Here is a 22,855-nt window from a genome sequence, read left to right as displayed (position 1 = left end):
TAGTGGCGCGGTTACTCACATCAATCCGGGTGGTGGAGTACAAGTCTCAGTTGCCTCCGCTTCTGAGACCTTCAATCCACGCATCTTATCATGTGGCTCGCTGTTCATGACACCGCGGAGACTCACAGCATGTGGAGGCTCATGCTACTCTCCGCGATCCACGCACAACTTACCACATGCCCTATTGAGAGCGAGAACCACTTAAATGCGACCACGAGGAGGTTTCCCCATGTGACTCTACCCTCCTTAGCAACCGGGCCAATTTGGTTTCTTATGAGACCTGGCTCGAGTCGCTCGACACGCCCTGGATTCAAACTCGCGACTCCAGGGGTGGTAGTCAGCGTCAATACTCGCTGAGCTACCCAGGCCCCTATTAAATTGAATTCTTAAAATTATTTATTTTTCAGAATAAATCCCTAAGTTTGCACTTACCTTCTCATTTTAGAACAACCATGAATTGAGGGGGACTGGTTAGCTCAGTGAGTAAAGATGCTGACTACCACCCCTAGAGTCACGAGTTCGAATCCTAGGGTGTGCTGAGTGACTCCAGCCAGGTCTCCTAAGCAACCAAATTGGCCCGGTTGCTAGGGAGGGTAGAGTCACATGGGGTAACCTCCTTGTGGTCGCTATAATGTGGTTCACTCTCGTTGGGGCGCGTGGTGAGTTGTGCGTGGATGCCGAGGTGGATGGTGTGAAGCCTCCACACGCGCTACGTCTCCATGGTAACGCGCTCAACGAGCCACTTGATAAGATGCGTGGGTTGACGGTCTCAGACGCAGAGGCAGCTGAGATTCGTCCTCCGCCACCCAGAATGAGGTGAGTCACTACGCCACCACGAGGACTTGGAGCGCATTGGGAATTGGCCATTCCAAACTGGGGAGAAAAAAAAAAAAACAACCCTGAATTTCACTTCTAATACCAATAACACCACAGACATAAGACTAAATAAGTAAAATGATTTAAAAAAAAAAAAAAAAAAAAAACTAAATGTCTTTAAGCTTCCATTTTACTAGATAAAGCATAATAAACTATTTTAAATACATGGCAGCAGGTATATTTTTAAATAAATAAGAAGATCATTTTTTACAAATTCTGCCTCTCGTTTGCCACTCCAATTCCAGATTAATCCAGAAGAATCACACCCCTGTACATAGTGTTTCCTACAGGGTTCTGTTGTGCAACCAGGCACCAACCCATATTTGTGCTGTATTAAAATACCATTTTAACATTGTAATTACAACAACGTTTTGCCATGGGGTTGTAGATTCAGCTGCACTGCTAAATATTGATGAAGAAAACATATGATAAGACAAGCATCTGAGTAAAAGAAACAAAATATATTCTTGTATCTTCAGATGTGCCAGTGTTTCATACCAGCACGCTAGAGAGGAGAGTGCCAGTACAGTCTCTATCTCAACAGAGCCTTCCTCCACCACTGCCTCAACAAGACGTCGACAATGAGATGGTGGAAATACTCATCTGAATACAATCACACACATTCATAAACGAACAAAACAGGTGAAGTTCGTTTCTCTGTACATATTTACATCCAAACAGAGGGGATGTATGGGAATGTGCGAACCACATCATTCAACGTCATTTACAATCAACAGAGTATTTTTTTTGTTTGTTTTGTTTTTTTTTTTTTTTTTTTGTACAGCATTGTCTGGTGATCTTTTTTTCCCTCCAGACTTTCGGACCAAATGTATTGGCAACCATTTTTTTTTTTTTACATTCATTGCACTACTTTGCGTTTTTTACTTATTTGGGTATGTCATATTTTTGTTGTGTCTTGTGTACTAATATTACAAACATGGCACTTGAGTATGTAGTGGTATGGTAACTAGCACAACAGTTGTTACATGTAAATACTGCATCGGAATGCTGTAAAAAATGCAGGAGAACAACTGAATGTTGTAGGACCTTTTTTTAATTTTTGTACACATTGGCTGTGCAGAAAGTTCTGTATGGTTCACAGTGCAATGTTTAAGAGCAATGGACCAACAAGCATTTCTCTGTGGTCCAAAAGCTCAAGTTAAATGTATGTGAAAGTATGAATGACCCAACTGGTTTTGGGTTTGTCTATGTTAGTCTGTAGTGTTTCAGTCAGAACTGAGGACCCATCATTCCAGTTGAACAACAGCAGCTACAATGTGCCTTGCACATGAGGTACCGCACATAATATGTGATACGAACTAGTATTTTCAGTTTGGAAATCCTCCAAATCTCTTGTTCAGTGATAGCTAAAAAAAAAACAGTTCACCCAAAAATGAAAAATTATCATAATTTACTCACCCTCAGGTTGTTCTAAACTTAAATGGCTTTAGCAGAATTGCTTTGTTATCAGTCTTTTAGTCTCATGGTTGCAAGATACACATTTAGTGCTTGATCAAAGGTATCAGTTATACGCAAAGGTATCCTGTCATCAAAGTGACACACATTGTTTAAAGGGATAGTTCACCAAAAAATTTAAATTCTCATCATTTACTCACCCTCATGCCATCCCAGATGTTATGACTTTCTTTCATCTGCTAGAAGAATATCTCAGCTCTGTAGGTCCAAACAATGCAAGTGAATGGTGACCAAAACTTTGAAACTCCAAAAGCACATAACGTCAGTATTAAAGTAATCCATACAACTCCAGTGGTTTAATCCATGTCTTCAGAAGCGGTATGATAGGTGTGGGTGAGAAACAGATCAATATTTAAGTGCTGTTTTACTATAACTTCTCCCTGCCCAGTAGATGCGATATGCAGACTGTGAATTGCCAAAAACCAAAACAAAAAAATAATAATAATGTGAAAGTGGAGATTTACAGTAAAAAATGACTTAAATAATGATCAGTTTCTCACCCACAAATATCATATCACATCAGATGACATGGATTAAATCATGTATGGATTATTTTATGCTGCCTTTGTGTGCTTTTTGGAGCTTTAAAGTTCTGGCCACCATTCATTTGCATTGAATGGACCTACAGAGCTGAGAAATATGGGTCAAATATTTTTGTAGTGTTAACCAGCTGTACATCAGATTATCATCTCACCAAATTCAAAAGCATTTGCAGTTCCATTTGACTTTAAATGTCTTTTCTTTTTATTTGAAAGAATTCCAAATTTCATTTGAATTAGTGACAATCAAAAATGATACCCGTGACATTTTCAGATTTGACACTAAACACATTCTGCCCCCTGTAGGACAAGAATAAAAGTGCAGTATAACTATCATAGAAGCCAGACTGTGATTTAAAAAATCTAGGACCAAAGAAATCCTAGTTGACATATTTGCAGCTTGGTTTTTGCCTCAAAGACAAACCTGAGATTATGCATACATATGGAGGTCTATAAGTGTTTAAACCCTTATATGGAAACAATTTTCACAGTTTTTTTTTTTTATTTTATTTTATTGTTATTCATCCAAATCTAATTCCTTCACATGTAACTTCACATTTGTTCACCACAAACAATTTCAGTTCAGCACACTTTTTGCCTTGGCAGGGTACTTGACATTTTCTACACAATAAATCCTTTTTACATAAAATGTGAAATTAACATTTACAGCATTGTCAGACAAACCATTGTGAAAATCCTCAAAAGCAGTATTTTTAAAGACCCTTTTCTTAATTTAGATATCAGAAGTTACTTTAGGTTTCAAGATCACTCATCTAATTTGGGCACAAACTAAGACAATGGACCTAAGAAGAGCTGATTGAATCTAAATTGGGACAAAATACTGATAATCACACACATTACATTTCAATATGCTTCAGTGAATGCAAACTGATAATGTCATCAACGAAAATGCCTTAAAGTTATTGTCCGAGTGCTTTATGAATCTTACTAAGTCAAGTCGAGTCAGGTCATGTGAGTTAAGATTTCATTAGGACCTTTATTAATTTGTTCCACTAAGGCCTCAATATTGTTATCTGTCGTATCTCGATGGTCTTGCTACATTTGATACTTTAAAGTTTGTATTTCTAAAGGAGTATGTGTTATAGTCTGTCTCAGGACGAATTATGAGAATGTCTTTTTTGTATTATTGTTTTTCAGTTTTTGTACAGCATTTACCCTTTTGTCCCATCAGTGGGCATTTGTATGTATTTTCTGTTCTTCTCGAGGAATGTTTTCGTTCATTTCACTAGTATTTGATTCATTCAAAATGTCATTCTAGTTGCTGCTTGACAATGTTCCCTGATGGCACACGTACATCACCCAGACGTCTATTTGTTGTGTGTGTTTACATCTGGAAGACGTGTTTTTTAGGTTGTTTGCTCATCTGCAGTACGTCTATAAGATGCTTCCTCTTGGATGTTAATAAGACATTCAGCAGATGTCTTTTGAGATGTTTCTGAATAAGAATGTTTATAAATCTGATCTTTTTAAGATGTTTAGCAGATGATTGTGATGCTTTCCAGATGAAACACTCTAAAACAGACATCTCGAAGATGTACTTGTGCTATCTGGGTTATTACTGTACAGTCATGATTCATTCTTAATTCAGTTGTATTCCTGATAATCAGTTCCTTATCTCACACAGATTCTGTATAAGGCTTTACCTTTTTTATTTGGTTTATAGTCAAAACGTTTCAAATAACTTTTTTTGGTTAATTTAATTTTTTTAATAAACTGATCCAATTGCAGTTTTTAAGTTGTCCAATTGTTCTATTTTCCAAGTATCATGTGAGAACCTATGTCCCATATCTCATCTTATGTCATGTCTACACTTTTGAGACAACTTTGGGTCAATTTTGTTTTCTCGTTGACTAATTTACTTCAATAAGGACCTTATTCACAGTAACAACATATTGGATTTTTGAAATGAATGAAAATGAGGCTGAGGGATAGACGTACTTTTTTTTTTTTTTGTCTACTGAAATTTATTTTTCAATGTTTCATCAGCGGAACGATACAACCCACTTAAGAGGCTCTACGTCTGTTCTTCACAGCCTTTTTGAGATTCCCATCAAAAATTAAAGACGGCGCAACTGTGAATAATGTATAAGGTGAATTGCGAGCTCCACCTCTGAAACTACTTACCTTTTCAGGTGATGTTAACCATTATCCAAATATCTATTTTGGCATTGATTTACCAAATAGCTATTTCGGCACAGAGCGCAACAGTCTGGTTCCGGAAGTAAAAATGGCATTCATTTTTTCCATTTATGAATAGATTTTCAACTATAAATTATAAACCTTTAAAGACAGACCTACTGTGAGCTCGGCGGTTGTTCATCGATTGTATATGCTTCCGTTGAAGCCATCAGTCTGTGTCATTTCATTTTTTAAGAATCGTGTTTAATAGTGATGTTCCTGGTGAACAACTACATTACCCATGATCCAGCAGAGAAAGCTTCACCAATCAGAGAACTGCAACCAATATAGACTGTGAAACTAGCCCAGGAGTGACCACCCAGGATCATGAGGCACTGTGAACGACGCAATTGAGTCAGTCTCCCTTCACCCATAAACTGCTAATATATTTACACATATCTGAATATTTTGCAATGAACAAAATATATTGTTTCTATACTTATAATCAACAACCTAAAATCAATAGTTTTATACACTCACTGAGCACTTTATTAGGAACACTACACTAATACTGGGTAGGGCCTCCCTTTGCTCTCAAAACAGCTTAAATTTTTTGGTAGCATAGATTCCAAAAGATGATAGAAAGATTCCTTTAAAATTCTGGTCCACATTGACATGATTGCATCATGCAATTTCTGCAGATTTGTCAGCTGCACATTCATATTACATCCCAAAAGCATTCTATTGGATTCAGATCTGGTGAAGAACAGTGAACTCAATGTCATGTTCATGAAACCAGTTTGAGATGACTTTTGCTTTGTAACATGGTGCATCATCATGCTGGAAATAGCCATTAGAAGATGGATAAATTGTGGCCATGAAGGCACATAATCGGCAACAATACTCAAACAGGCTGTGGCATTCAAGCGATGATTGATTGGTATTAACGGGCCCAAAGTGTGCCAAGAAAACATCCCCCACACCATTACACCACCAGCCTGGGCTGCACTTCCCAAAGCACTATAAGCCTAAGTAGGTCGTAGAAACCATTAGCGCCAATGGTCTCTACGATCAACTTAAGTTTGCGATGATTTTGGGAAACGCATCCCTGGACTGTTGACACAAGGCAGGTTAGTTCCATGGATTCATGATGTTGGCACCAAATTCTGACCCTACCATCCGTGTGCTTCAGCAGAAATTTTGATTCATCAGATTAGGCTATGTTTTTCCAGTCTTCAACTGTCCAGTACTCGTGAGCCTGTGCCCACTGCAGACTCCGCTTTTTGTTCTTGGCTGACAGAAGTGGAACACAACGTGGTCTTTGCTGTTGTAGCCCATCTGCCTCAAGGTTCAACATGTTGTGCATTCTGAGATGCTATTCTGCTCACTACAGTTGTACAGAGTGGTGATCTGAGTTATCGTAGACTTTGTCAGTTCGAACCAGTCTGGCTATTCTCTCTTGTCCTCTCTCATCAACAAGGCATTTCTGTCTTAAGAACTGCCACTCACTGGATGTTTTTTGTTTTTGGCACCATTCTGAGTAACTCTAGAGACTGTTGTGTGTTAAAATCCCAGGAGATCAGCAGTTACAGAAATACTCAAACCAGCCTGTCTGACACCAACTATCATGCCAAGTTCCAAATCACTGAGATCAAATTTTTTCCCCATTCTGATGGTTGATGTGAACATTAACTGAAGCTCCTGATCTGTATGATTTTATGCACTGCTGCCACACGATTAGCTTATTAGGTAATTGCATGAATAAGTAGTTGCACAGTTGTTCCTAATAAAGTGCTCAGTAAGTATATATACCCATGTTTTTTTATTCAATTACATCATTCGCAATGCTTTATGGGATTGTAGTTCATGCCCTCGTGAAAGATGGTAAGTACACAGACTTTTACCTTTGTCCGATTTTCGAATAGTTTTTTTTTTTTTTGCCTCAAAACAAAGTTTGTAATGTTCTGATTCACACTGGAGCTGGTTTGTTTGGTTCATGGCTTACAACTCTTTATGAAGGATTTTATGAAAATTTTAAGCAGTTAACACAGTAATTTATTGCCGGTTAATGTTGTTAAAATAAATTTACTATTATTACCGTAACCAATGGTAGATTTGAAAAACAAGCATTACCAATTTAGTCCTCCACGATTGACTGCAAACTCACATTCAGGTCTGGATCCATTCTGGTTTGGAACACCCACTTTTCATGACAAAAAGTGGCTGTTGACAATACAGTCCCTCGTCCTACTTTTGAATATCCCGTTTCACTCAAATATATCTAATTAAGTAAAATGTGTTGTAAATGGCATTTCATGTGGACTTTGAGAGAATGATACATGAGAACAATTTATTCAAATTTTTATTATTGTGAATATATATAATACATCAGGCTGAGCAAACAAACATGTTAAAATGGAAAAGGCTATTCAAACCTCATTGGGAGCAGATAAGAATCTAAACACATTTAATCAGTGTAATATCAGAAATATTTTGAACAAAACCTGCAAGGCTTGCAAAACTTGCAGAAATGCAAACAAATTAAATCCTCAAAGCAAGATACATCTACTACTCACCATCTACTACAGTGGTCTGATCACATGTGCCAGTAAGGGTATTTATGGTAATGGTGGTCAGGAAAGACCAGGGCTCCATCAGTGCGCCATGTCGTTGCTGTGATTATACGACATGAATGGATGACGCAGATGTTACACCTTACCCTAATGATAAGAGTGCTCTACAGGTGTGGTTTCTTAGCCATCCATTTACCATAACTGGGACGCCTCTGATTTACCTTAGTAAATCACGATAACATACGTCCAACAGGATCTACAGGACAAGCTCTGCTGTATAATATATGAGAGCTTCATGTAGAGCAGTCTGTTTATGTAGTGTTCTTGTTGTGGTGTAGGTGATATCATCTGCGCATCCACAGCCAGCCGTTGATCAGGAAGGCAGACAGCAGCAGTGAAAACAGCACCAGTTCTGTCTGTCTGTGCTCTGCGTTCTGTCTCTCCAGCCCTGCTATCCGCCTGCTCATCTTCATAACCTGAACCAATAAAACCATTAAAAAAAATTAACATGAGGCTAAAGGAATAAAAATATGTCAGCAGGTGAGGCAGTCATGTCCCATTCTGTGGTCAATTGTCTTTGTGATGGAACATGACATTAATAATTTGGTAACATTACCCATTCCAGTCATAATTTATCGGCCTATTTTTGGACAATATGAGATTATCGGCATCCTGCTGATAACTGTGGCCTTTCAACTGATTAACAGAAGTGTTAACTCCCTCCTGCGTCAAAATCTACCAACAGACTCTACCAACATTTTTTCAGTTTTGAAACATTTTTGACTGAATTTCAAGTAAATTTCATAAAATAAATGTCCATTTGCTATCACTAAAGTGTATTTGATCATATCACAATTATATCCAGTCTCTTAGAATGATAATACATATATAACTGCATTTTTGCAAACTGACTTTTAATGTCCAAATTCTGTTTTGCTGCATTTTCCTAGTGAAATTAACAGTAGACGCACTACAACAACTGTGCATTTAATTTACTTTCACACAAATCACAACTGCAACAGCTGATTATGACTTTAACGCTTATTCTTCACACTATTACTCACACACTGCTGTTATATCGAAACACTTTTCCTCTAACACATAATTTGAAAAACAAGACATTTTAATGCTTGTATTACAGACTCACCTACATTTCCACACTAATTCCAATGTGATTAGCTTACAAGGTAGCTCACCTAATAAGAGTGTTAGACTTTGGACTCGGAAGTCCCAGGTTCGAGTCCAACCAGGCACACAAGCTGACACGAGATGAAAGTGTCATAGAAGCGACACAAAAATGACATGGTTGCTTCAGAAAATGTGCTTTTCGTGTCGCATTTGCTTTTACAACACTATCGGTTAGGTTTAGGCATTGGTTAAGGGTAAGGATGTCCGTTTTGTTAACTTCTCATTTGCTTTTAGGACACTATTGGTTAGGTTTAGGTTAAAGATTTAGGTTTTCACCCTAAAAACCTTGTCTGATTGCAACACCATTTCATTCCCCCCACTGGACATTTCACTGGGAAACTGCAGCTAAACGTGTCATGGTGCAAGTAATTTAGTCTTGCAAAATGTTCTTAAGATCAGGCTGATTATATTCATATACCATTGTTCTCTCTAAATATTTGGACCAATCATTAAAAAGTTTCAGTCACTCAAAGGGCTATGAGGATGTTTTTTTCAACTTTACTTTTAGCACTATGGCTTTCTAGAAAGTTGAGTTTTGTTAAGTTGTCTTCTAACAATATCTAGTATGTACATGCATCACAGGAGATGTGTCAATTTATTATTTTTCTGAAAGTCATGAAAATTCCCACTACAGTGTTATTTCCACCACTTCTCAAATTCTGCATTGTGTTTAACAAAATTCAGTGGTGGAAATTACATTTTTAACGTTTCAGGAATAAAATGTCCAACTCTGTTATCTTGCAAAGGATAGTTGTATAGCTAACATTTTATGTATCCTAAATATACACAATTACATAATTTTTGCATGTTTTTTTTTTTTTTGTGCAAATTTATAACTAGATTGGAAATGACATCCAATAAAAATATTCTTATTTACTTTGATATTTGACTTTGTTTTCTTCAAACATCACTCGTCTCATCCAGTATTTCATCTCAAGCATACTCTCTGACACTCTTGTTGACTTGGTTTTGAAGAAGATGATAATATTAGGGGCTAAATTGTTTGGTGTGATGGAAATGTCACCACAACTGTGGAACAGTTTATATAAAAATTTAATAGAAATTATTTTCAAACTATACATTGAAATGGTTTATTTCTCTCTTTGTTTAGATTATCATAGTTTTAAACATGTACATAATTATTTTTAGAATGGATTTTTATAGTTTATTATTGAAAGTCTGGGATAAGGCTAAAACAGTGATATCTGTACATATAACAGTAAAATTATATACAGTGTATCTGTATATATATATATATATATATATATACACATACACACACACACACACACACACACATACATACATACAGTTGTGCTCAAAAGTTTACATACCCTTGGAGAATTGGTAATATATGTACCATTTTTAAAGAAATGAGTGAGCAGGCAAAACATTTCTTTTATTTCTTATGGGATTCATATTCAACAGTAGGTTATAACAGAAAGGCACAATCATAAAACAAAACATGGCAACAAAGAAAAAAATGAAATGACCCCTGTTCAAAAGTCTGCATACCCTTAGTTCTTAATACTGTGTATTGCCCCCTTTAGCATCAATGACAGCGTGCAGTCTTTTGTAATAGTTGTCTATGAGGCCCCAAATTCTTGCAGGTTGTATAGCTGCCCATTCGTCTTGGCAAAATGCCTCCAGGTCATGCAAAGTCTTTGGTCATCTTGCATGAACCGCACGTTTGAGATCTCCCCAGAGTGGCTCGATGATATTAAGGTCAAGAGACTGTGATGGTCCCTCCAGAACCTTCACCTTTTTCTGCTGTAACCACTGGAGGGTCAACTTGGCCTTGTGCTTAGGGGCATTGTCGTGCTGGAAAGTCCAAGAGTGTCCCATGCACAGCTTTCGTGCAGAAGAATGCAAATTGTCTGCCAGTATTTTCTGATAACATGCTGCATTCATCTTGCCATCAATTTTCACAAGATTCCCCGTGCCTTTAGAGCTCACACACCCCCAAAACATCAGTGAGCCACCACCATGCTTCACAGTGGGGATGGTATTGTTTTCACTATAGGCCTTGTTGACCTCTCTCCAAACATAGCGCTTATGGTTGTGAACATAAAGCTCTATTTTGGTCTCGTCACTCCAAATTACAGTGTGACAGAAGCTGTGAGGCGTGTCAAGGTGTTGTCGGGCATATTGTAACCGGGCTTTTTTGTGGCATTGGCGCAGTAAAGGCTTCTTTCTGGCAACTCGACCATGCAGCTCATTTTTGTTCAAGTATCGTCGTATTGTGTTCCTTGAAACAACCACACCGTCTTTTTCCAGAGCAGCCTGTATTTCTCCTGAGGTTACCTGTGGGTTTTTCTTTGTATCCCGAACAATTCTTCTGGCAGTTGTGGCTGAAATCTTTCTTGGTCTACCTGACCTTGGCTTGGTATCAAGAGATCCCCTAATTTTCCACCTCTTAATAAGTGATTGAACAGTACTGACTGGCATTTTCAAGGCTTTGGATATCTTTTTATATCCTTTTCCATCTTTATAAAGTTCCATTACCTTGTTATGCAGGTCTTTTGACAGTTCTTTTCTGCTCCCCATGGCTCAGTATCTAGCCTGCTCAGTGCATCCACATGAGAGCTAACAAACTCATTGACTATTTATACACAGACACTAATTGAAATTTAAAAAGCCACAGGTGTGGGAAATTAACCTTTAAATGCCATTTAAACCTGTGTGTGTGTCACCTTGTGTGTCTGTAACAAGGCCAAACATTCAAGGGTATGTAAACTTTTGATCAGGGCCATTTGGGTGATTTCTGTTATTATTATGATTTAAAAAGGAGCCAGACAACTATGTGATAATATGCAAACTTATGAGCACATCTGTGTATATATATATATATATATATATATATATACGTCTGTGAAATTTTCTCACCAAGCATTGAGAAAAAAAACAAACAAAAAAAAACATAAAAAACCCTTGGGTGTAAATAGGCCTTAAAACTCTACCACTGACCTGTCTGCGGAGCACCATAAATTCGACAGCAGTTCCTGTGTCCTCCTCAGGGCTGAGCCAGAACTCCTGTGAGGCACTGTAAAGACAAAGTAATATGAAGGAATAGTTCACCTAAAAATGAAAATTCACCCTCATGTTGTCCCAAGCACATATGCATTTCTTTCCTCTGAGGAACACAGCAGGAGATGTTAGGCAGAATGTTAGCCTCACTAATTGTATCAGTGAAAGTGAATGGTGACTGAGGGTGTCATTCTGCCTAAAATCCCCTTAACAACTAAACAGGAAACATTAGTTTGCCTTAAGGGCATCGTAAAGCTGCGTTCCACTATTGCATGGGAAAACTTAATCCAAGAAACAGTGTGAGAAAATCATTGTGTTACTGAATAACTATAGCAGCAAACAAAAGCCACTGTCACCTTGTCCTGCTCTGATCAGGCTGAACCTCCGCGGCCTGGGAGGGGCGGTCAACTGAGTAACCAAACCTTAAAACACAAGAGAGACACCAGGAACCACAGCAGTCAGCATTGAAAAGAGATTTCTTCAAGTCCATACTAAATTACTCAAACAGGTGAACTAAATGTGTGATAGGCGAGCGCAGTTAGGTGCTTATTAGTCGCAAAATAAGCGAATTAATAGGCTAAAATTCTGAGAACAGAAAAAAAGCATGATTTTCTAGTCACAAAAGGTGTTATAGGCAAACACTGTAATGATAACCCAAATTAAAGAGCCAACTTTGAAAGCCCAAAAAAGTTAGTTCTACAGAAAGCCCTCTTTTCATAGCCCAACAAATTATGGGGCCTACAGGGTTCCCACACTTTTTGACCAATGTATTGCCATGAGCTGTCCATAGCCTTTGTACCCAGTTCATGATTACAGGATAATACGTTTTTTAATAATTTCATAGAGACTGCTTGAGCGGATTTCCATTTGAAATGTCAAGTAATAGATTTAAACAATTACTCTTGTTAGTGTGCAAATGTCTCCAATAAAACTCTGTGGACAGACTGATGTTATCACACTGGCTTGCAGTAAGGTTTTACTTTAGACAAGTACTTTCAAAAACTAAAATATTTACCTCTTTAAATATTTTAGGACAGAGAAAAACTAGTTCTTGGAAAAAAATCATGGCTTTTCCATTACTACTGTAAGATTTTAATAGTTTTCAGAAAGACTGCAGATTCCAGATTTCCTGAAAAAGCTCAACTTTAAAATGCCCTGATATTTCCAGACTGTGACAACCCTCGGCCTAATTCAGTTCCAAACTGTGCCGTGATATTTACAATAAATCAAACCAACAAAACCAAACTACAGTGGTTCAAAGGTCAAAGCAAACTGCTGAAGCTTCAACAGAACAGTGCACATTGCAACTGGGGAAAGTGGGAGGATTGCAACTTCAAAGAATATTCTGGGTTCAACACAAGTTAAGCTCAATCGACAGCATTTGTTGCATAATATTGATTACCACAAAAAAAAAAAAAGACTTGTCCCTAATTAATAAATAAAAAAAGCAAAAATCACAGTTACAGTAAGGAACTTTCAATGGAAGTGAATGGACCAGTATGTAAACATTAAAATACACACCATTTCAAAAGTATAGCCATAAGACGTAAACATTACACATGTTAACATGATTTTAGTGTGATGAAATCAGGAATTTACCAGCGTTACTAAGTGTTTACCAGATCAAAGGCTTTACTGGCAGTGAGTCGTCGTGACAACGAAATTGTAAAATCGGATATAACTTCACAAAGATATGGTTAGTAAGTGATTTTAATCAAACTAAAATCATGTTAACATGTATAAAATTTACATCCTGTGGCTATAAATTCGAAACAGTTTGTATTTCAGTGTCTATGGACTGGCCCCATTCACTTCCATTGTAACAGTGATTTTTAAATAAATGAGGGACGAGTCTAAATTAATTTTTGTGGTAATCAACAACATGCCACAAATGCTCTTGATTGAGCTTATCTTGTATTGAACCTGGAATATTCCTTTAAGCCTGGTTAGCTAGAGTCCATAACAGCAGGAAAGGGTCAGGCAGGGCACGCGTGGGGCAGGATGAGGACCATTTTGGGGTGTCACCTGGAGGAGTATTTTTTGGTGACAGTCTGTAGGATTTTTTGAGAGGTCTGCTGCCCCAGCTCTTTGCCGGCCTGCAGTATGCTCTGTGGGGACAGCAGGTTCAGTGGGATGGAGGGCAGCCCCAGGGGCTTTGGAGGGGATGGGTCTGCATGTACCGCAGTTGGACGTCCAACACTGCGACTATTGTGGACAGACCAGGGAGGTACGAACATAACAGACAACAGGAGCGCCATGGTTATTTAAAGGGATAGTTCACCCAAAAATGAACTTTCTGTCATCAAAAGGAGACATCAGGCGGAATGTTAATCTCAGTCACCTTTCACTTTCATTGCATCATTGAAGGTGAATGGTGACTGAGATTAACATTCTGCCTAACATCTCCTTTTGTGCTTAATGGAAGAAAGAAAAACATATGAGTTTGGAACAGCATGAGGGTGAGTAGATGATGATAATGTTAATTTATGGGTGAACTACACCTTTAAGGAATCCAAACCAATACTACACAGACATTTAAATGTAAAGATGAATGTTTTTATTTGAATAGGTGAAATAACAGGTCAGATGTTAAGCATAGGTTGCAATTGAACTTATGTTAAAATATCCATGAGACTGAAACAGCCTTATCAAATGCTGTCTGGTAAACTAGCATTTCCCATTCATGCCATGCAATGAAGTTTTCTAAAGAACAGCAGAGATGATGTGTCCTGTAACACTGTAAAATCCATAAATATGTCTCTTATGCCATCTAGTGGATGCTTAGCATTTAGCAGGGAGTCTGTAAAAAACAGTGGCTCTCAACTGGGTTGCAAGACTATTCTGAAAGGGATGAGAACAGCAGGGGGGGGGGAGTGAATGCTGAATGCAATAAATAAATAAAGGCAACTGACAATATAATAATGCACAGCTAGCGTTTCCCATAGCTTTTGTTTGTTGACGTCAAAGACAGCCCAATTAAACTTTTCGACATATTCATCTGTCACTTGGTAGATGCTAGCCAAATTAGGTAGAAGCTAACAAAGTGGACAGGTTGTTTGACATTCACTCATCCTTGAACATTTCTGTTCATTATATTAATAATTTCCACGCTTTATTTGATGGAAATTTCGGTTTACTTTTGTACAATTAACAATTTTGGTACTGTGGGAATATATAGCATGCTTTTTAAAATTGATAGTATCAAATCTTATCTCGGTGTCATAAATCTTTATTTGTTGGTGAAATACCAATGGTACTTTCATCATGATCACCCACATCTTGTCACAAAATGAAATACTTAAAGGAATAGTTCACCTAACAAATGAAGATTTTTAGAAGAATATTTCAGCTCTGTAGGTCCATTCAATGCAAGTGAATGGTAACCAGAACTCTGAAGTTCCAAAAAGCACATAAAGGCAGCATAAAAGTAATCCATAAAACTACAGTGGTTTAATCCGTCATCTGAAGCGATCTAATCGTTTTTGGGTGAGAACAGACCAAAATATAACTCCTTTTTCACTGTACCTCATGATATAAGAAGTCTCCTTGGCAATCATGATTACAAGCTTGATTACACTGATGGCACAAGTAAGTGTAATCGAGCTTGAAATCATGATCGCCAAGAAGACTGCTAAAATCATGAGGTACAGTGAGAAAGGAGTTATATTTTGGTCTGTTCTCACCATACAGTGCTGAAATATTCTTCTGAAAATCTTAATTTGTGTTCAGCAGTAGAAAGTAAGTCATGAGGGTGAGTAAAAGATGAGAACATTTTCATTTTTGGGTGAACTATTCTTTTAAGACATTGCAATTTAGAGGTACAATTTGTTTTGTTTTCTAAAAATATACAGTACATTGTTATTTTTAAATTGTGTATTTTAATGGGGATCCCAGGAAGACTGGCGACCACTTTAAGGAAGTTAATAGGGATTTGAATAAAGACTGAATGGCACATGCAAAACAACTCTGTTTTTCTTTATTTCCATTTTTGTCAGCTTCTTTGCACTGGGGTATATAAAAATTACCTGGATATACACAAAATGTCTTGTGCGCCTTTCAGCACCTAAGGAATACAGTAAACGGTGGACTTACGGAGACTGGGAGTGGAGTGCTTGTCTGGAGTATGTGGGGGTTCCAGGTGGGGTCCGGCCCAAAGCTTGGTCACTATAAGACCTACGCAGCAGACTCTGTGCAACATTAAAGAAACGCCATGAGCTTTAAGACTTCTTAAGTTGTTTTATTTATTGCCACTGAACATGTTTGGTCCTTATTCAGTTATATTCACATTTCACTACCTGGACAGGCTCTCTCATGTACGCCTCCCGATCCAAGGATCCGTGCAGCAGGTCCCACACTGATGAAGTATGTTTGGAGAAGAGGGGCTGTGAACTCAGGTCAGGAACATCTGTTTTAGGACCAACATAAGATGTTACATGTACATTTTAACTTATTTTGTCTTTAGTTTGACTGAATATTAAGTTGTCAACAATCTCTGCTTATGGAAAATTATGTGAGTGCAATTACACAGATTTATAATGTGACCTGTAAATAAATAAACAAGTTTGAAGCATGAGAATTCTAACAGACATACAGTTGAAGTCAGAAGTTTACATACACCTTAGCCAAATACATTTAAACTCAGTTTTTCACAATTCTTGACATTTAATCGTAGAAAACATTCCGTCTTAGGTCAGTTAGGATCACTACTTTATTTTAAGAATGTAAAATATCAGAATAATAGTAGAGAAAATTGTTTATTTCAGCTTTAATTTCTTTCATCACATTCCCAGTGGGTCAGAAGTTTACATACACTTTGTTAGTATTTGGTAGCATTGCCTTTAAATCATTTAACTTGGGTCAAACGTTTTGAGTAGCCTTCCACAAGCTTCTCACAATAAGTTGCTGGAATTTTGGCCCATTCCTCCAGACAGAACTGGTGTAACTGAGTCAGATTTGTAGGCCTCCTTGCTCACACACACTTTTTCAGTTCTGCCCACAAATTTTCTTTCGGATTGAGATCAGGGCTTTGTGATGACCACTCCAGTAACTTGACTGTGTTGTCCTTCAGCCATTTTGCCACAACTTTGGAGGTATGCTTGGGGTCATTGTCCATTTGGAAGACCAATTTGCGACCAAGCCTATTTGCGACCGAGCTTTAACTTCCTGGCTGATGTCTTGAGATGTTGCTTCAATATATCCACCTAATTTTCCTTCCTCATGATGCCATCTATTTTGTGAAGTGCACCAGTCCCTCCTGCAGCAAAGCACCCCCACAACATGATGCTGCCACCCCTATGCTTCACGGTTGAGATGGTGTACTTCGGCTTGCAAGCCTCACCTTTTTTCCTCCAAACATAATGATGGTCATTATGGCCAAACAGTTCCATTTTTGTTTCATAAGACCAAAGGAAATTTCTCCCAAAAGTAAGCTCTTTGTCCCCATATGCACTTGCAAACTGTAATCTGGCTTTTTATGGCAGTTTTGGAGCAGTGGATTCTTCCTTGCTGAACAGCCTTTCAGGTTATGTCGATATAGGACTCATTTTACTGTGGATGTAGACACTTGTCTACCTGTTTCCTCCAGCATCTTCACAAGGTCCTTTGCTGTTGTTCTGGGATTGATTTGCATTTTTCGCACCAAACTACGTTCATCTCTAGGAGACAGAATGGGTCTCCTTCCTGAGCGGTATGATGGCTGCGTCGTCCCATGGTGTTTATACTTGAATACTGTTATTTGTACAGATGAACGTGGTACCTTCTGGTGTTTGGAAACGAACCCGACTTGTGGAGGTCCACAATTTTTTTTATGAGGTCTTGGCTGATTTCTATTTATTTTACCATGATGTCAAGCAAAGAGGCACTGAGTTTGAAGGTAGGCCTTAAAATACATCCACAGGTACACCTCCAATTCAGTACACCTCCTATCAGAAGCTAATTGGCTAATTGTCTAAAGGCTTGACGTCATTTCTGGAATTTTCCAAGCTGCTTAAAGGCAGAGTTAACAGTGTATGTAAACTTCTGACCCACTGGAATTGTGATATAGTCAATTAAAAGTGAAACAATCTGTCTGTAAACAATTGTAGGAAAAATTACATGCACAAAGTAGTTGTCCTAAACGACTTGCCAAAACTATAGTTTGCTAATATGAAATCTGTAGAGTGGTTAAATTAGTTTTAGTGACTTCAAACTAAGTGTATGTAAACTTCTGACTTCAACTGTATATTTGACACAAATAATATGCTATAGGCTGAACATGGATTGTTTTCATGCAAGTGGCTGCAAAGGCATAACCGGTTAATGAAAGATTACCGGTAAGTAGACACCATATATCTTTGATCACCTGTTAAGGCCAGTCTGTCGGGTATGTGCATGCTGTAGGCTGCAGGTAGACCTTCAGGTCTTTTGTCCCCAGGCTCGTGCGTGTGAGGAGCGGGACCGAACCTCAGCCGCTCGGGCACGCGCATACTCTGGCTGATGACCTCAGCGAAGTACGGGTCACGCTCGCGCATCGGCTGACCACCACCAAAATACCCCGGAGAAGCCATAACTATTCCAGCACTACCTGAATACATACAGTTTATATGACTTCAGGTACATATAAAGGTAAAGCAGAGACTTAATACTATCCCAAGAGTCCTGTAAAGGGAATTAGACTGACCACACTGCCAAATATCAAACGGTAAGCTGCTTTACGTAAGCAAAACAAACACTAAAAGACAGTGAACTGAAATAGATCACACGATACTGTGGCCATACGTAATTCGATTTGCGTAAAGGACAAAAAAGTAGCATATATTCTGGTTACAACTTGTTTGCTGGCTGATATGTTATAAACCGCTAAGAGAGAGGTCAGTGACCCATCTAATACAGCTCAAAAATTCATATTAGCACAAATTCATTCAGTTATCTGAATAAAATGCGTCTAGACACATAGAACTAAACAATATTTCGCAATTCTAGCTGTAAGTTGGTCTGAAATTCGTCACGTTAAACTTTGTGTTAAAGTGTCTATGGCTCGACCTAAACGGTTTCGTTTCGGGTTTGTTTTTGTTTTTTTTGCCGAATCTACAACACCATGCCAACCGATACAATACACAACTTACACAGAGCTTTTAAATGTTGTTTAAAACTAATAAACAAATCTTAAACTTCCACTAAACCGCTGAACCAACCTTCATGCAGATCACGTCGACTGACGTATGTGACGTCAAAATCAGGCGGAGCTTACATTTTTAATGTCAACTCTGCAGCTCAGCGGACTAAAAGCGGCTGTACGTGGTTTTTGTTTGTTTGTTTTTTAGGAATACAACAAATAATATTTGCATACTAGCTGACATATCACTGAAATAGATGTAATTAGAAATCACACATGTCCTGTGAAGAACATGACAGCTGCCTGTGCGAGTTAGCCAATCAGAAAACGTGGAGGCCGATCTCTTCCGTTCTCAACCGTTTGCAGGGTAAACTTTGACAGCAGTGAATGGGAGATCACAGCAAATATAATTTTCATTTACCCATTTGCTCCAAGAGCAAAAGAAAAAATCCACTATTACGTTTGAATGACTTTCTAGAAGAGGAAAAAAATAGAGATTGGTGGATTATGATAGTAAGATGGTAGAAGATTCCAAAGTTACTGTCACTCTCTCAGTAGCTGTAATAGAACCCCCTCGCAGCTGTGGTAATTCTCTCTTTTTTTTTTTTACTAATTCCAGGGTAATATAACACAAAGCACAATGTTATAAATTTACACTCAATATTTAAAAAAAATTTATAATATAAAAAATCTGCGATATTTACGCTGCGAAATAAGGCAGAAACGCGTCATCGCAGTCTGTGGAAAATGGTCTATAGTGTGATTTCAGGTGCGGCTACCTGTTAGTCGAACTATGGTAGACTGTAGAAACAATATTGTTTTTTTCATATACAAAGTTATTTTTGCTATTCCGTTTGGAGCCAGAAAATTCACAAACAGCACCTCATATTTATTATAAAAAATAAACACTGTCATATTCTTAAAATAAAACAGCATAGACAGATTTTAAGAGGTATTTTTCTTTAATAGACTATTCTCCATAAACATCAGTGCTTTCATAAAAAGAAAAAAAAAAGAAAGATGGCACTTGAAACATTCAGTTAACAGTGTATTCTGGGCGAATGCAAAAAAGTTGTCAGAAATCACATAGTTAAATTAAAACATGTAAAAAGGTTGTTTATCCCTTCTTAGATAAAAATAGGAATGTTTGGTCATAAATCATGACTAAATCCACATTTCTGAGCAAAATGTAAACTTTTAGTAAATTTAATGTGATAAGTCAAAAATGATTTTACTGTAAATTTTGATATGATCAAATGAAGCACATATAATTTTAGATTAAGCATAAAATCTTGTTTGTGACAAAGCGAAAAACACATTTTTCAAATGTCAATCTCACTGGAAGCTCTAAAGATCCATGTGAGGAAGGTTTAAAGAAAAAGCTTAATATGGATATGATACGGAAGACTCCAAATCCTTTTGAATGCTTTTGAACTCTATGGTCTTATTAACTGCAAACTAAAACCTCATAAAAGCACAAAATGGTAATTTCTTTGGGTGAGATAATTCATTGATAGACCTTTTAACAAGTCTGTATCTGAAAACACAAAGCACTTAACATGAATAAAAGCAGTTTAAGTGTTTTTACTAATAATTATGAAGCTTAATATGAGCAATTACTTCCAATATAAAAAAAAATATAAAAAAAAAATATAAAAAAAAAAAAAAAATACAAAAATCAAAATTAATACATGCATCCGTTTACTATTACGCAACTGACTGGTGTGTGTGCCACAGATCTGATTAAATGTATATTCAAACTAAATGGATATTTGAATATATTATATCCATTTGGTATAGAAATTGCCATGATGCCTATAAGGAGGAACATTTGATACAAGACATACCCAAATGTACAATGGTGTCATGTCATTATGAATTACAGTAACAGTAGTGCTTATGTTGTTAAAATGTATTTAAAATGAAAATGCAGAATTGGTGTAACCAGCTGTGTATCAAGGTAACAGAGCCACAGTGAAGAATGTATAAATCTACATAATAATAGAAAACTGCAGAAATTAAATTTATGAAAAATCATGCATTTTGTCTTTAAAGGACAACGATGGTGCATTATGTTTTGGTATTGGGTATAACAAAAAGAACATATTCAGCATATAAACCAAAGCCTGTGGCACACTCTTCCTAGAGAAGCCGCTAGACAGGAGCAGGCATAGATATAAACACATATACACACTAACACACATATTCCCTGTCACATTTGTTCACACATACAATTTTATCTTGGTCTAAAATAACACACAAAGATAAACCACACTTGAGATTACCTCCATATCTTGCTACCTCTGACATACTGTTACATCAAAAACCTGTTGCTTCATTTTGCACTGCAACATAAGGTCCTGACTTTCATTTCACTTTCTGTCTTTCAACAGCAACCATGCCTGAATCTGATCTGCAGTTTGTGCCAGCCATTTTCAATGCAGAGGGTGCTCCATCAGTGCAGAAGACAGCCTGTCAGAGCATTCTAAGATTGATCGTTGCAGCTGGGTAAGAGGCCCATGAGACATGAGCAGAGACCCAATCCAAGCCAAGTCAGCAGTTTGACTACACATCCTGGGTTTTGTATCCTCCATTGTTAAAGATCTGAGATCAAGCGCAAGGTCATTTCAGTCAAACCCCATTTCATCCTTCAAATACTGTGCTTGTTGATGTATTCAATCCATTCTGTATATTTCATCTGATTGCCTGGATAAGCATTTGTGCAAAGGACAGTTCACCCAAAAATGCAAATTCTGTCATCATTTACCCACCCTCATGTTGTTCTAAAACTCCATATGATGTATGGAACAGCACAAGGGTGAGAGAATGGGTGAACTATCTATTTAAATAATTGGCTACTGATGTTTTTTTTATTTTATTTTTTTACCTTTAGCATTTGGTAATAGTGTTTTCAGCATTATCAAATTATAATCACTCATTATTATATTTAAGGCTCCATAAGTTTAAGTCTGTTTTGCATGTGTATTGAACTGATACAGTAATACTCCCATAGCAATGCTCATTCCAAATACCAGTCCATCAACATGGCCCAGTCACCCGAAGGTTGGCAGTGTGAGAGATTATTTACACATTTACTGCAACATCAGCAGTTCATTGGCTTAAACCTGAGCTGGAATACATGATTCAGCCACATGTAATAGATGGGCAGGTTGACTAGTATGAGCATAAGCCATATGTCACAGAGATGTACAAACACAAACAGATAGTGAGGGGGAAAAACAAGGTGACAACAAGCAGCATTATAATACAGTATAGCACCTGGTGATGATGTCAAAAGCCACAGAAAGCTTTATGCAAATTCACACAGAAAATAAGGGCCTGGAATGTTGTATTATTTAATGATTGGGCCCCCAATTAAGTTTGTGTGTGTGTGTGTGTGTGCGTGCGCGCGCAAGATTTTGTGCATTTGTGTCTTGGGAAAGAGTGATTGCGTGAGCACAGCGTTTGAGGCAAAAATCCTAAGCAGCTAATAACTGCTGAGCAGACATTTTGATATGACTATTGATTCGCTAACACTTTACAATAAGTTTCCATTTGTTAACATTAGCTGACTATATTAGTTAACAGGAACAACAATGAACAATTGTATTTTTATTAACTAACATTAACCAAGATTAATATATGCTGTAAAATATAATTGTTGGTCATGATACCTAATGCATTAATGGAACCTTATTGTAAAGTGTTACCATTGATGTATCTAAGGCCTATACTGAGCTGTATTCAGAAGTGACCCTCTGTGTATAAAACCTGTAAGGAACGAATTACAATCTATTTAAATGTATTTGTGTATGAGTCTGTAAACAAAGCAAATTGCCTAAGTGTGCATATATGATGTGCATTTTCGACAAGTAATATCACACAATGTATTTGTCATCCTCAATTTCACAATAATGTGATTTGGATACTGTATTCATTTTGCT

At 37.5% G+C, this 22,855-nt stretch overlaps 2 protein-coding genes across 5 annotated transcripts in view; one reads left to right on the top strand and one right to left on the bottom strand.

Moving 5' to 3' along the window:
* Positions 1–4,639, top strand: part of LOC127430545 (angiomotin-like) — a 53,616-nt gene extending 48,977 nt beyond the window's left edge. For all 3 annotated transcript variants that reach the window (XM_051680362.1, XM_051680363.1, XM_051680364.1), the window contains one exon: positions 1,356–4,639. In XM_051680362.1, coding sequence (XP_051536322.1) covers positions 1,356–1,483 — 128 coding nt within the window. In that variant the 3' untranslated portion in view covers positions 1,484–4,639. The remainder of the gene's footprint in view (positions 1–1,355) is intronic.
* Positions 4,640–7,374: 2,735 nt separating this feature from the next.
* LOC127431066 (mitochondrial fission factor-like) lies at positions 7,375–18,496 on the bottom strand. Of its 2 annotated transcripts, XM_051681301.1 has the most exons (7): positions 18,159–18,496; positions 16,114–16,223; positions 15,911–16,005; positions 13,844–14,023; positions 12,175–12,240; positions 11,759–11,834; positions 7,375–8,079 (listed from the first exon to the last, which is right to left on the bottom strand). In XM_051681301.1, exons 1-7 carry the CDS (start codon positions 18,388–18,390, stop codon positions 7,948–7,950), a joined length of 891 nt encoding a protein of 296 aa, XP_051537261.1. In that variant the 5' UTR covers positions 18,391–18,496; the 3' UTR covers positions 7,375–7,947. The 2 variants fall into 2 exon arrangements, with proteins under 2 accessions (XP_051537261.1, XP_051537262.1); XM_051681302.1 differs by lacking the exon at positions 13,844–14,023 and having other exon boundaries at positions 18,159–18,492.
* Between the last annotated feature and the right edge of the window lie 4,359 nt (positions 18,497–22,855).

This window comes from Myxocyprinus asiaticus, chromosome 40, assembly GCF_019703515.2.
Source record: "Myxocyprinus asiaticus isolate MX2 ecotype Aquarium Trade chromosome 40, UBuf_Myxa_2, whole genome shotgun sequence".
Lineage (NCBI taxonomy): Eukaryota > Metazoa > Chordata > Actinopteri > Cypriniformes > Catostomidae > Myxocyprinus > Myxocyprinus asiaticus.
The sequence above is the reverse complement of the archived record's forward strand: the minus strand, read 5'-3'. Positions and strand labels throughout refer to the sequence as shown.

What these genes read in the sequence shown, in the direction of transcription:
- LOC127431066 (XM_051681301.1), bottom strand. Translation starts at nt 18,390, where the DNA reads ATGTATTCAGGTAGTGCTGGAATAGTTATGGCTTCTCCGGGGTATTTT. An exon ending in GCACTCCACTCCCAGTCTCC is followed by an intron (nt 14,024 to 15,910) that starts GTAAGTCCACCG and finishes TGTCCACAATAG; the next exon opens with TCGCAGTGTTGGACGTCCAA. An exon ending in TTATGGTGCTCCGCAGACAG is followed by an intron (nt 8,080 to 11,758) that starts GTCAGTGGTAGA and finishes TTATTGGTTCAG; the next exon opens with GTTATGAAGATGAGCAGGCG.